The 13,695-nt window shown below is 40.4% G+C and overlaps 1 protein-coding gene across 1 annotated transcript in view; it reads right to left on the bottom strand.

Annotated features, from left to right (window-relative positions):
- Positions 1-1,256: 1,256 nt before the first annotated feature.
- Positions 1,257-13,695, bottom strand: part of LOC107701802 (lysophosphatidylcholine acyltransferase 1-like) — a 32,495-nt gene continuing 20,056 nt past the window's right edge. Inside the window, exons 6-14 of the mRNA XM_016503912.1 lie at positions 13,511-13,569; positions 13,087-13,121; positions 12,859-12,913; positions 11,894-11,976; positions 4,734-4,859; positions 3,354-3,507; positions 3,088-3,186; positions 2,841-2,982; positions 1,257-1,807 (exon numbers count right to left, since the gene is read on the bottom strand). Of these exons, the coding sequence (XP_016359398.1) occupies positions 1,656-1,807; positions 2,841-2,982; positions 3,088-3,186; positions 3,354-3,507; positions 4,734-4,859; positions 11,894-11,976; positions 12,859-12,913; positions 13,087-13,121; positions 13,511-13,569 (905 nt within the window). The 3' untranslated portion in view covers positions 1,257-1,655. The remainder of the gene's footprint in view (positions 1,808-2,840; positions 2,983-3,087; positions 3,187-3,353; positions 3,508-4,733; positions 4,860-11,893; positions 11,977-12,858; positions 12,914-13,086; positions 13,122-13,510; positions 13,570-13,695) is intronic.

Raw genomic sequence — 13,695 nt, 5'->3', positions numbered from 1 at the left:
TATTCAAAATACATATCAGAAATCGTTTTTAAAAAGGTGGTGACATCGATAAAATATTGCTTTGCCAAAAATGTGAATTGAATTGAGAACTGACCGTGAAGTCCTTTCCAGGGTCTAACGGATCTCACTAGAAAAGTAAAGTGTGAATCAAACATCTCAGATTGTAATAAACGCAGAAGTCTGAGGTGTTGGTGAAATGTTGTGGAGACTAAACCGATCAAACCTCAGGAAATCAAACCTGCATCTTCACATTAGCTCATCGACCATAAACAAATCTTATAACATTTATGAATAATAACAGTATCTTTTAGCAAAATAAACTTTTGAAATCTTTGTGGTAAATCAAATTTAAGACCAAACTTTAAGAAAATAACTGCATATCGCTTAACTTCGGCCTCATTTGTGTGGTTCAATTGAAAAAAAAAAAAAGTGATTCAATATATGTTTTCAATCACATCAGGCAGTAGATTTATTCACTCAGGTGTTTTAAAGCAGAATCCATGAAAACAAATTGTCAGTTTACCCCAAAACATCATTCATGACATCAGTCAGACTCTGATTGTTCGTGTGAAGAAACCGAAGACTTTACTTGACGTAAAATGCAGATAAAAATTTACTATAATATTAGAATAAGCCACTTGTATTGGCCAAATTATTGGACTTGATGTCAATTTTTCACTTGCCTCTGTGAGTGAAAAATAGAAAAATACAGGAATATGTTTATCAAAACGTAAACGCACTGTTATTGACTATATCTAATGAATAACATTGTTCAGATTCCTGACTCTCTAACTACACCACAGTCATTATTCTGTATTTGGTCCATATTAATGCAAGATTTTAGCAGTTCATTGAAGTAAATCAAAATAAAATGTAAAAAAAAAAAAAAGCCACCCCCCCAAAAAACCAACAACAACAACAACAGCTGATTGCGATGTGATCATGAAATGATTTCTGGACGTCCAGAATTCATAAATGTGCAACTGACTGTACAAATGGATGAGAAAAGAAACAAAACACACGCACACACCCAAAACAAACACCGTTAGCCGCTTTCCCCTGAGCGAAGGGACGAAATATTAAGGAATCAGGAGATATAATAATATAACAAAACTGGCTCATACTGATTCAGCCCAGCACTTAATCCAGTCGTATTTTGCACCTCAAATCTGATGCTCATGTCCGTCCAGCAGGAGGAGACAGAGTTCAGATATCTGTCACTGGCGCTCAACGATCAGATCAAATACTGAGTAATACTGTTATCAAGCATCGAGCCCATGCAAATATTCACTTATGAATTCATAAAGGCATCTACAGTCTTGAAAGACAGAAAACAAAAGACGTGGACAGGCGAGGGACTGAATGAGAGCGCGAGAAACCGCTTGCATTCATTACTAACTGGACGCTTTCATCCCGTATACAAAATACATGCACAGTCGGTCAGTATCAGTCACACAAATAAACCCCCCAATGAGAAATGAAATAAGTGCTTGGCTTTCAAGTATTTCTTTGACCAAAAAACAAAACACAAATAACTAATTCCCTTCAATTTGCTTTTAAAATAGAGATGCTGAGTGGAAGAGAAAACCAGCAAGCGTAAAGGAACCAATCAGATGTCACGGACAGCAGGAAGTAAACGTTGATTGCAGCGAGGCTCAGTCGAGTTTCTTCTGCTCTCTCGGGCTGAAGTCGGCGCAGAAGCCGTTGGTGGCGTGGGACGGGGAGCTGCTGCCGAAGCCTGCGTTGTCTGAGTAGAGGTACTGCTCGGCAAAGTCTGGATGCTGATCCACAAACTCCCTGAAGCTCTCTGCCAGCAGGAGGCGCCAGAGGAACAAGAGTCAGAGCAGGAAAACAACATCTGAAACACAGCGTCTAAATAACTGCACACTTCTACACGACGCATGATTCAGATGCTTCTGTTAAGAGCAACTTGTGGGAACTATGTCAAGACACAGAATAGGCTGTGTTTTTACAAATGCTTGTGTTTTCTATCAAATGATAGCACAATGAGGCATGAAATCCTCAAATATGTGAATGTTAACCGGCATTAAGTTACAGCAGGGTAGCATGAATTGGGGGGGGGGATCTATGCATTTTGTCCTGATAAATTTATGATTGCAATTTAAAATGCAATAAACATTGCATTGTTTGTAGGGTTGTACAATTTTGGCCAAAGTGATTATATCTCAAAGTGGCGATAAAATAATAATAATAATAATACATAAGAAACATTACAATAAACTTTCAATATTAATATAAAATGACTAAAAAGTAAGAAATGTTATTATTGCAATATTCCACTGTAAAACACAAAAACAGGGTATTGAGGAAAAGTTACATAATAATTATTTTATAATACATTATAACTGTAAAATTGCAATAGTAACATTTATGGCTAATATTCACCTAACATTAATCTTACTTTCCTCAATTTCAAACAATAAACCAGCAAATATTTATTTTGATGGAAAACTGCAGGGAGCGCTTAAAGCTTCTCGTTTGTTGTTGATAAGATGGTTGGCACAATAATTTCCTGAAATTTATGTTAAAGCGACTCACTAAAAACAATGAATCCTGTATTACTCGCATATATAAATGAACCCTTCACACTGAAACATTCAGTGCATGTATTTATTTAATTTAATCACAGTGATTTAATAATCATACTAAGCCATATCGTTTCAATTAATTGTGCAGGGTCATTGCGTTAAATACAAACGTTTCATCATCTACACAATCCTAGGCGACGTCAGCCGAAACGTCATAATGACTCATTCTCAAGAAATCCAGGAGAAGAACAAAGACAGCAGGTCAGTTGTGTGTATGAACGCATCTCTTACCGAAGGTGATTTTACCCGAGTCTTCTTCATCGATGGCTCTGAACAGTCGGCTGACTCTGAGCTCTCCGACGCCCAGCGCTGTCCTCAAGATGCACATCAGCTCGTTCTCTGTGATCGCACCGTCCTCCTCTGCCTCAAACATCTGAAGACATCACATAAACCAGCAGACTCTCAGAGCCGAGCATCATCACCGCAAGTGCAGTCATTCAATCATTCCAGAAAACCCGGCATAATCTACTCATCTGACCTGGAAGGCCAGCCTGATGGTGTCCAGTGTTTTTGCAGGCTGACACACCACAGAGAAGGCGACCACAAACTCCCGGACGTCCATCGAGTGGTCTTCATTCTGCTCCGAGAGAGACGAGACGGAAATATTTCATGGCATAGAGCACAAGCAACAGCTAATCAGTGAAACGATGGAGGAAACGGACATCTGATTCAATCGCACATTCACATCTGATCATGAACCATTAAAACTCCTGCTCAGAACTATGTGGATGGATATTAATTTACCTCGTCAAAGAGAGCGAACATGTGTCTGAGCTCGCCTGACACGGGCAGCTCGAGGAACTGGGCGAAGTCCTCCAGACTCAGTCTCTGACCCTGCAGTTTACGAGCGCACTTCCCATAATCCTGCAGGAGCTTCTCTGAGTTCACACGCTTCAGCCTGAGATTCAACACGAGCAATTCAGTACAAACCTCATCCAGCGTCAGCACGCGTTCACTCACATCAGCGCAGCCATGCAGAAATCACACAACCCAGTCAGAAAACGCAGTCTACTGTATAAGCCAGAATGTCAGGCAAATGTTACATGAATACATCAAAAGGAGGGCTGCACACTCAATCAGATCATATGCACTAGTGTGTAAATATGAAGCAGTAGAATGTACTTATCAGTAATAAAAATAAACGTATTAAAACTTTAAGAAATAATGTGATTTTTCTTTCATGTTTTGATTTTAACAGTGAACCTGTGATGTGCAGCACTTTGTTTGACAAAAAAATAAATTTATTTTATTACATTTTAAAATATTAAAGTGTTAATGCCTTCATTTAACTCTCACTGTTTTTGATGACAAAACCAGAACATTTTAAAAAGACAATGTCATTTCTGAAAAAATACAAAAAATAAAACAAACATTCCATTTCACCCTACTGTAAAATAATTTGAATAAATTATTAAATTGTTAAAGTTTATTCATTCAAGTGACTAGACATTATTTCTGATTACTAAAATTTTAATTAAACCATTACAGCGAAATCAAGAACAATTAAAACGAAATAAACAGAATGAAACCAATAAACCAAATTTGTGAGGGGGGTCAGATCATTTGGCCCTAAAATGTAATCTGTGTTAAACTTTTAATAAATTGTTATTAGATTAAATTTCAATTAAGTAGGCATGCTTGTAATTACTAAACATTTACTGAAAATGTAATTAAAACAGAAAACAATGGAATCCAAAGAAATGGTAACAATTTGTTTTTAATAAATGGCAATTAAAAATAAATTAATTAATAAAAATAAAATTTAAAGAGAGGAAAAATGGAACTGATTTCGTAGTGCCCTAAAAATGCCATTTTTATTTCCTTTGAATAAATTGATGTTAAATTGTATACGTTTCAATATGTCAACTAATTAGACATGTTTTTTTATTATTAAAACTTAACTATTAAAACCGAAAAAAAAAAGGAATTCAATGGAAATTAATTTTTCCAATGGAAAAATCCATTAAATTAAAAATGAATTTCCCATACAAAAAATAAACTGAAAAATAAGAATTTTGGGAAACATAAAATTGATTCATAGTGCCATTTTCATCAATTTCATCTTCTGCAAGTGTCTGCAGGCTAATTCTCCTCATCAACATCTGTAATGATAACGAGACTCACCCCAGACTGCGCACCAGTTTAGCGAACTCCAGCAGACACGTGTCGACGGGCAGCCGGATCTGACCCTCCGCCATGGCTAGCTGACAGTCTTCATACGAGTAGTCTGTGACGGGGACCTGCAGGGCCCTTCAGACATAACACATGACAATCAGACACACGCATTCATCAGAGTCTGTCCTAACATACAGCAGAAACATTTGGTTATGATTATGATCCCTCAGTTGAGATGTCTCACTCATCACCCTCAGAGAACCAAGGTTATAACCATAACTAAATGTTCTCTTTCAGTCGACTCGCTTGACATCTCACTATGGGATATAGAAAACACCCAATATTCAGGCATCCCTACCTTACTCATTGCACTTAAGGGTTTCTGTTCTCCTTTCCTTTATCATTTTTTTTTTTTATTGTGTTTCCAGCACTGCCTGTACCAAGGCAGACTTTGTATCGTCCAATTTATAAAATCTCACAAATGTATGTGGAGAGACCCAGTCAGCTGCTGAACACACATTTTCCATAGAGATGCCTTTAAATAACACCCAAGACACAGTCATTCCCCTTGTAGAATGGGCCCTTAGGTTTGCTGGTAATAGCTGACCCTTTGCTGAATACACCAGCTTCATAGCCTCCACTATCCAGTGAGATGCTCCCGATTCCCCTTTCTCTAGGGATTCTGAGAGAGGAGGGTGGAAAGCCTTAATTTCTACATCCATACATGAATAGCCAGGTTTGATTACCTTGTGCACGAACGCTGGGTTTGGAAGCAAGATAACTCTGGAAAAGTTTTGTGTATACCTGATACATGCAGGGTTGATAGGCAATGCATGTAACTCTCCGACCCGCTTCATAGAGGTCAGGGCAAGCAGTAAAGCTGTCTTGTATGAGACAATCTTCAACTCTGCAAGCTCCAAGGGTTCAAAAGGGGCTTCCCTGAGTGCTTCCAGGACCAGGGACAGATCTCATGCTAGTAACATAGGTCTGGTAATTGGTCTCAGACGGCGCACACCCTTCATAAATCTACTTATGATAGGATGCACTGTTTCACCATTAAATCCCATATGACATAATGAAATGGCCGCCAGGTACACTTTGATTGTAGAGAAGGCTTTGCCTTCTTCTAGTATCTCTTGAAGGAAGATAAGAATGTCCGACACTGATGAAAGAATCTTTTGTCTTTCCTGACACCATAGGTGCTTTCGCACCGGAGGAACCTTTTCATAGTTCCTAGAACTACTGCCAGAAGTTCCCGCTTTTTGGCATCTTCGCACCACAGGAACTAGGAACGCATTTAGTTCTAGGAACTCCATTTAGGGGAACTAAATGAGTTCCTAATTCTGAGCAGGGTCTAAAAAAGTTATACAGGAACTACCAGTGACATAAGTGTACGCTGATTGGCCAAACACATACGAAACACTGGCTATCCAGCATTTTTAAAAAGCCGTGTAAAAATATTTACTCCATGAACATGGAAAACAGCAATAACATTTGTTTATTTTCCCAGCCTCGACGATAACACTGCAAGTTGTCATTGGAAATTTAGTCAGATTTTCATGCTCTTTCATGCTCTTTCAAACTGTGTTTACATCTCCATTATCATGAACCCCACGACGCACAACAAAAACAGCTCCGAACACAACGTCCTCCATTCACCGGTTGTTGATGTCTGTAAATGCGAATAAAGACGTCACAGTCGGCCACTTCTAAGTTCCTGCTGCCGGTGCAAATGCAACCAGGAAAACGGCCAGAGGGAGAAATTGGTTCTCTAGGAATGACCTTGCTGGCAAATTCCTAGAACTACACGGTGCGAAAGCGCCTCATGTCTCAAACCTTTTCCATTTTGCCTCATACATAGATCTGGTGGAGTCCACTCTAGCACTCTGTATGGTCGAGATCACATTCTGGGGCAGGACCAGAGCATTCAAGACCTCTCATGGGCCAGACCCAAAGATTCAACCTCTCCGGATGTGGATGAAAAATCCTCCCCCCTGCCAGAGGGAGGAGGTCCATCTCTGCTGTCCACGTCCTCCCTGGTCATGATGGGGTTATTAGGAGCACCCGCACCCTCTATGTTCTGATTCTGGACAGTGTGGGCAGGAGAAGGCTTATTGGTGGGAAAGCTTATAACAGGGACTCTGGCCAGGGATGTGCTAATGCATCCATCCCTAGTGGCGCATTCATTCCCTTTAGTGAGAAGAACAGGGGACAATGCGTGTTCTTCTCTGAGGCAAATACATCCACTTTTGCCTGACCATATTTGTCCCATATTCCCTGAACCACCTCTGGGTGGAGCCTCCAGTCCCCTGGGTAACTGCAATGAGTTCCAGACAATTTATATGCATTATTTCGACTGATTCTGTCCATACCACATGTTGTCTTTCCATTATCACTCCCCAACCCAGTGAGGATGTGTCTGTGGTGACCACCTTGAGATTTGTGACCACTCCCATTGGCACACATTCCATCAGGAATTTCCTGTCCCGCCAGATGAGCAGAGCTTTGAGACATTGGGCTGAGATGCACACCCTCCTGTGCAGATGTCTGGAGGGATTTAATTTCAGAGAAGCAGTCAATCTCTGAAAATCTCTCATGAACATCAGCCCCAAAGGCACTACTGCTATGACTGAATCCATGAGGCCCAGCAACCTCAGACTCAGCCGAAAAGAGACTGTTTTCCCCAGATGAAACTGATTCACACAGTTCCCTAAACCCTTTCCCCTCTTTTCCGACAAGGTTGCCCGGTAAGATATTTAATTTAGGTTTAAACCCAGTAATGTCACTGACTTTGTTGGAGTTAATGAGCTCTTTTTCTGGTTTACTACAAACCCCAGAGCATTCAAATCCATTAACACTGCCCTTGTATCTCCTTTGACCTAGCACAAATTAATCAGTCATTGAGATGCACTAATATCCTTATGCCCTGCTGCCTCAGAGGTGTTGTGAAAATGTGGGGTGCTAGAGACAGGCCAGACGGTAGAAACCTGAACTTGTATGTCCTGCCCTCGAATGCAAACCTTAGAAATTGCCTGTGCTGGGGATGGATCTGGATATGGAAATAAGCATGTTTGAGATTTATTGAGGTGAACCAGTCTCCTCTTTGTATAGAATGGAGCGGGGACTTGTGTGCCAGCATTCTGAATTTGCATTTCCTCAGGTATTTGAGGTCTCTCTGAGGTCCAGAAAAGGCTGTATGCCTCCCCCTTTCTTTGGGATCAGAAGGTACTGGCTGAAGAATCCCTTGTTTGATTCTTCTGCTGACACCTTCTGAATTGCTTCTTTGAGAAGGAGATAATTTATCTCTTCCCTCAAAATGTTTGCATTATCTGCTTGCACTTTTGACTGTCTTATTCCTGAGAACCCTGAAGGTTTTCTCACAATTGCAGTCTGTACTAAAGGTCTTCTCGGGTCCTAAAATATGTACCCGACCCAAATCACTTCTTACCCGAACCCGACGTGCATAAATTCATTTTTTTAAAAGAAAAACCCAACCCGAGACAGACCCGATGAAATTAGACCCGAGTTCGACACGACGGCATTTATTTTCGAACCCGAATGTAAACGGCATTGACATGTGTACAGCCTGCAGCCCCGCAGTCAGTCAGGAAAAATCCTGGAGTCCTGTTGACTGATTTGGCCACTTCTCCATTATTTTGATTTATTTAACATTTATTCAATTTATTATTAGGTTACTTTATATTAGTGCCTGCCTGATGGATACAAGGTATTTCTGAGCTCCGCTTTCAATTGTGACCAGTGGATTTGAAAAATAAATGTGATAGTTTGACAAAAAATTAATCGATAGCCTAATCATGGATTCGCTGTTGTCTGCAACCTGATCTCTGGTGAAAGGCTTCTGCACACAAAAAAGAAAAGCCCTGCATGAACACGCAGCATAATAAAGCGAGTGGGTTTTCCTGATGCATCTCATATCTATAAGATGATGTCTGTGTGCGAGGATTACGAACGTATGCTCCTTTTCTATGTGCGTTCCTCTCTTAACACGAAAGTGAAAGTAACCTACGCATTCGGGATAGTTAACCTATGGGATAGTTTAAAAGAATTCGGGTCTAATCGGGTCCATTTGGGAAAAGCATGTTTATTTTAAATTACCCGAGACCGCTAATACTGAACCCGACCCGTGTCCGAGGTACTCGTCGAAGTTTTGGACCTGAACCCGCTCGGGTCAGACCTAGGGTTTTTGGATCCAAGTGGACCCGTGAAGACCTCTAGTCTGTACCCCTTTTGGATCGTGTTCAGTAACCACTGAGAGACTGTGCATTTCACCCAATTATCTAGGTGTACCGATAAGTCTCGTACCTCATTTAAATGTGGTGCTGGAGAGACCTCTAGTCGTAAAACCTGAAACTGTGGTAGACTTACTCCTTGTATCGCGGGTGTTTTTAACAATAATGTTTGTACAGGGTGCTTTAGTAACACCGTATTGTGACTTAAACAATTTCCCTTCATGAGGTTTTGTATAAGAGTCTTGCTTGAATTAAGAAAGGGGGAGAACAAGAGACCACACAATGTTCTTGTGCATAAACAGTCTGCTTTATTTGATTCAACAACACAGGGGAAATAGGTGTGTGATAATGCTTCTTTACTCAACCCCAGGGTATGTGCGGTGGTTGGTGAGTGCTTTTGATGCTCATAGTTGTACTCTGGGGAATTTGCGGTTGCATTGTGTTGCATTGTTGCCACAGCCAGCCTGAACAGACCTTCAGGATCTACAGGCTGATCGAGAAAATGATCCTTATTTTCCGCCATGGTGGACAAATTCAGACCAACCTCTCTGACCAACCACCCCCAGACCCAGAGTTCATCCTGCAGACTGAGCCAGACATCTTGAGGAGTGCAATAAAAGATCTGTTACGATGTGAATCTCCGTCCACAGCTCAGTGACGTTCTTTCCCTACGACAAAGCCCCTGTCATCTCCTCCTCCAGCTCAGCAATGTAAGCCAACAGAAGAGTGATCGTGTTGGTAGCGTGCCCCGTTTGAGCTGAATATTTATAAATCTTCTCAAAAATCGACGCTGAGAAAAGGACCAGATCTTCGAGGCAGCTTAGGTGCGATCGTGGATAAACAGGGATGCCTCCATTGGCGGCATGTGAGACCAGCCCATCTCCAGCATGCCTGCCATGTCCAGCGAGGAAAAGCCATATACTGGAACCCTAGATGAACCCTAGATACAGTCCTGAAAAGCTGGAAGTGTCTGATGAACTGTCGAGGTAGTAGGAACAAGGAATTTTCCATCTAGCCTCGAGCGTTTTTCAGCAGGGAGAGCAGATGGCCAATCAATGCCAAGCCTGCTCGCCACTCAATGGCAAACCTCGTGCAGAGTTGTACACCCTGCTGCCATCTGCTGTTCTTCCACCCCTGGCTAGTAACCAGAGGACTCTGGTTGGGGAGCAAATTGATCTTCATCATCCTCCTCCTCGCCATCATCTGACATAACTCTCAAGGCTGTGATGGAAACTGAGTCGTCGTCTGGTAGGACTGGTAGGGAATGACTTGATTTCCATCTCAAAAGCGATCGGTTCCCCCAGCTTATCTGAAGGAATAAACTGGCCAGCCCAACTCGCCGGCATAGGATATTCTGTTACCTGCAGGGATGCTGTGGTATATCTCCCCTGTATGGGATTGCTACACACATCTTGTACAAACACCGCCCTCCTGCACAGCACCCCAGGAGACAGTTTGCTGCATTGATTACAAGAGACCGGTGACTGTAATGCTGCTTGGGCATGCTCCGGACCCAGACACGCCGGGCATACTAAATGCAGATCCCTAGCTGCAATAGTGAATCCACATCCCCCAGGACAAGGGCGAGAAGGTGCTCTGCACTTGCTTGACTTCATAGAAAACCATGTTCAACTGGTAAGTTGATTTTTGTCTACTTTATATGCTTGGTAAAGCACTTCAATACACTTACTGTTCTTATTTAGCCTGACGCCCTACAACAAGTGGTAACTTGTCTTTCGGAAAGTTTAATCTTGCCAAAGTAACACTAAGTGCACTGAAACAAGGGCTCGTAGCTTGGATGCTGCGAGTGAAGAGATGTAGGATGCCATACTGGGCCAGCGCTGAGGTTTATATAGGAATGGATGGGGCTTCCCGAGAGCGTGGGCCAGATGGGCATGATTGTATAGGGCTTCATGGATGGCCACGCAAGAGGCGTTTCCCATAGTGAGATGTAGAGCGAGTCGACCGAAAGAGAAACAAAACTCAGTCATGAACACAAATGGTCACAGTTCACCCAATATTAAAAAAAGTAAAAAAGTTTCAGGACTGTTTTTGCATTGTTTCCATGACAGTTAAGCACATTTAACGCTCTCATCTCATCATACATATAGATTTAATAATTAATGAATTAATGAATTAATTTTTTTCCTGCATGAGAATTAGGGTGCTTAATTGTTATTAAAATAAAAGTTTTTTTTTTTAGATTTGCAAGATATGCATTAAAAAAAACGGTACATGACTAATGAATTAAGATTTTTTTTTTAAATGTCATTAATGCATTTATTACATTTATTTGGGCTTGTTCTATAGCTTTCCTTACTCAAAAAGAAATTGAATGCAGAAATGAGTGAACTACAAAAATACTATGAGATTAAGAAGGATTATATAATGTAATTGATTAACAGAGACATTGCAATAAATGAGGGGAAAAAAACAACAACAAAAACTTAACAGTCCTAAAAATAGCTTTTAATGTTATTTATGAAAAAATAGATATTTTCATTCATTCATTCATTTTTTAGGTTATGTTTATGTTTTCACAGGTTTTGTGAAATTCATCCATAAAAGGCCTGTTTCCACCTAAATAAAATATAAATTGTTTGCAAGCAGGTTTTCTGCTGCTGATTAATTTATTGTTTCAAATAAACAAATGCTAAAACAACTTAAATACTAAACAAAAAAAAAAACACAAATAAACAACACCACTAACAATAATAATAATAATAATATTAATGCTGTATATAATGCACTATACAGTAATTTGGAAATTTTCTTTCTCATATATGGACAGTAATTAAACAGGCAACAACAGGTAATCAAACACAAATATTTAAACATCTTTACAAATGAATGTACATATTTACATATTTTTTTGTAAATACAGAGAGATTGAGACCATGAGGAGCGCCGAGATCTTACTTTGCCATCAAGCGGCGCACGTTGTGAGCGAAGAGCGCTGGGTTCTTCTTCTCCTCCTCTGAGGGCGAGTAAATGGGCAGATACTGAGAGAAAGAGAAAAGCACACTGAAGACTCGTCTGTGTGAATCAGCTCAAGTGAAGTCCAGCCACACAAACCGCAGCATTCAGCACAGTCTGTCCATGCTGGACTGCAGCTCACGCTAAAGCAGGTCCCATCACTGCTATTGACATGCAGCGCCTCGTCCCACTTTACCACCAACTTTACCACAGCTGCTTAATGACTTCTAATGACTAGAACGAGTCTGGAGAATCTGCAGGAATCACTCCGGAACACAGACACAGATACACTAATATCAGCAATCTAATCAAAACCTCTGCTCTTCTGCCAAGTCAATCATCACTAATATTCTGCTCATATGTAGAGTTAGAGCTCTGTTGGCATTACTAACCCTGATAAGCTTCAGCTTGTGTGAATCCTGAGTGAACAACCTCATGTGTCTTGAGGAGAGCAGACAGACCAGAACACCTAAATAACCCAAATTTCGTTCTTTTGCTCCAAGTTTCCAATTACTTTTATTTTTGCCCGTTTTAATTTTTCTGGACTCTTGTTTTAATGGTTAAATTAAATTTCAGCAATCAAAAAGCATGTCTGATCAATTGAAAACATGGAACATACAATTTAACAACAACAAGTTTTTTTTTTAAATAATTTAAATAAATATAATTGTTTTAATTAAACGGTAATCATCAAAAAGCAAGTCTAATCAACTGAATTTATAAAACTTTCTCTATATTTGGAAAAAAAATAGGGCTCTATGAAATGTTTTATTTTTTTTCTGAAATTCAGTGTTGTGTATTTGAATTTTTCTGGATTTATCATATATTAAAAATACATTAGTTTAAAAAAAGAAGATCTTCTACGGTTCAGATGACAACACAAAACATGCCAGAGAACAGAGACTCACCTCGATCTCGAATTCATTGTGAAGCTGACACAGAGTCAACCACAGGATCTTAAACCTGCAAAAGAGCAGAGTTACACTGATGTGTGCCATTTTCCAAGTGAAGGTTCCTTCCTTTAATATATTCTGCTCTGGCAGTGAAGCTCCACCTGCACTGCTTACTGTATGTTCATCTAGCAATACAGCTATGAAAGAGCCGAATGAAAAGCTGCGGAGAAATTAGGCACTTACGCTCCGGGTCCCTGCCAGGTCCACGTGATAGTGTCCTGTAACGAGAAGCACGACGTCAATCCATCAGCATTCACCACACAAACACACACAGCTCAGAACAAAACACCTGCTGATAGGACGCTCCACACCATCAAATGAACACAGTCAGAGATATCAATCTACTGTACATCAGTGTGTGTAAATGATGACAGCTTTCATGATTGGACTAATTATTATTAAAGGGGTCATATGATGCGATTTAATAATGTTCTTTTTAGCAACATCATATGACCCCTTTAAGATCATTAGTTATGGATGTGCACGTCCTTTTAAAGAAACATACATTACTTCATCCTGCAAGTTTCATAAGCCCAGTCTGATCTTATTAGATCAAGAAAAATCTTTCAGTTTTCTGTGTAATACTGTATAAAGTCAGACGTCTCACCAGTTTGTTTGGGTAGCGGATCACGACAGGCTGAACAGGAACCGCAGGAATGAACGCTCCTGAATCATACACACAAACATCAACACATTAGGATGAACAGCACGTCAGCTGCTTCTGAAATGTAGGTTTGCCCATTAGGCAGCAAGAGCACACACCCACACACACACACACACACACACACACTG

The sequence above is a fragment of the Sinocyclocheilus anshuiensis genome, unplaced genomic scaffold (assembly GCF_001515605.1).
Source record: "Sinocyclocheilus anshuiensis isolate Anshui unplaced genomic scaffold, SAMN03320099.WGS_v1.1 scaffold4061, whole genome shotgun sequence".
Lineage (NCBI taxonomy): Eukaryota > Metazoa > Chordata > Actinopteri > Cypriniformes > Cyprinidae > Sinocyclocheilus > Sinocyclocheilus anshuiensis.
The sequence above is the reverse complement of the archived record's forward strand: the minus strand, read 5'-3'. Positions and strand labels throughout refer to the sequence as shown.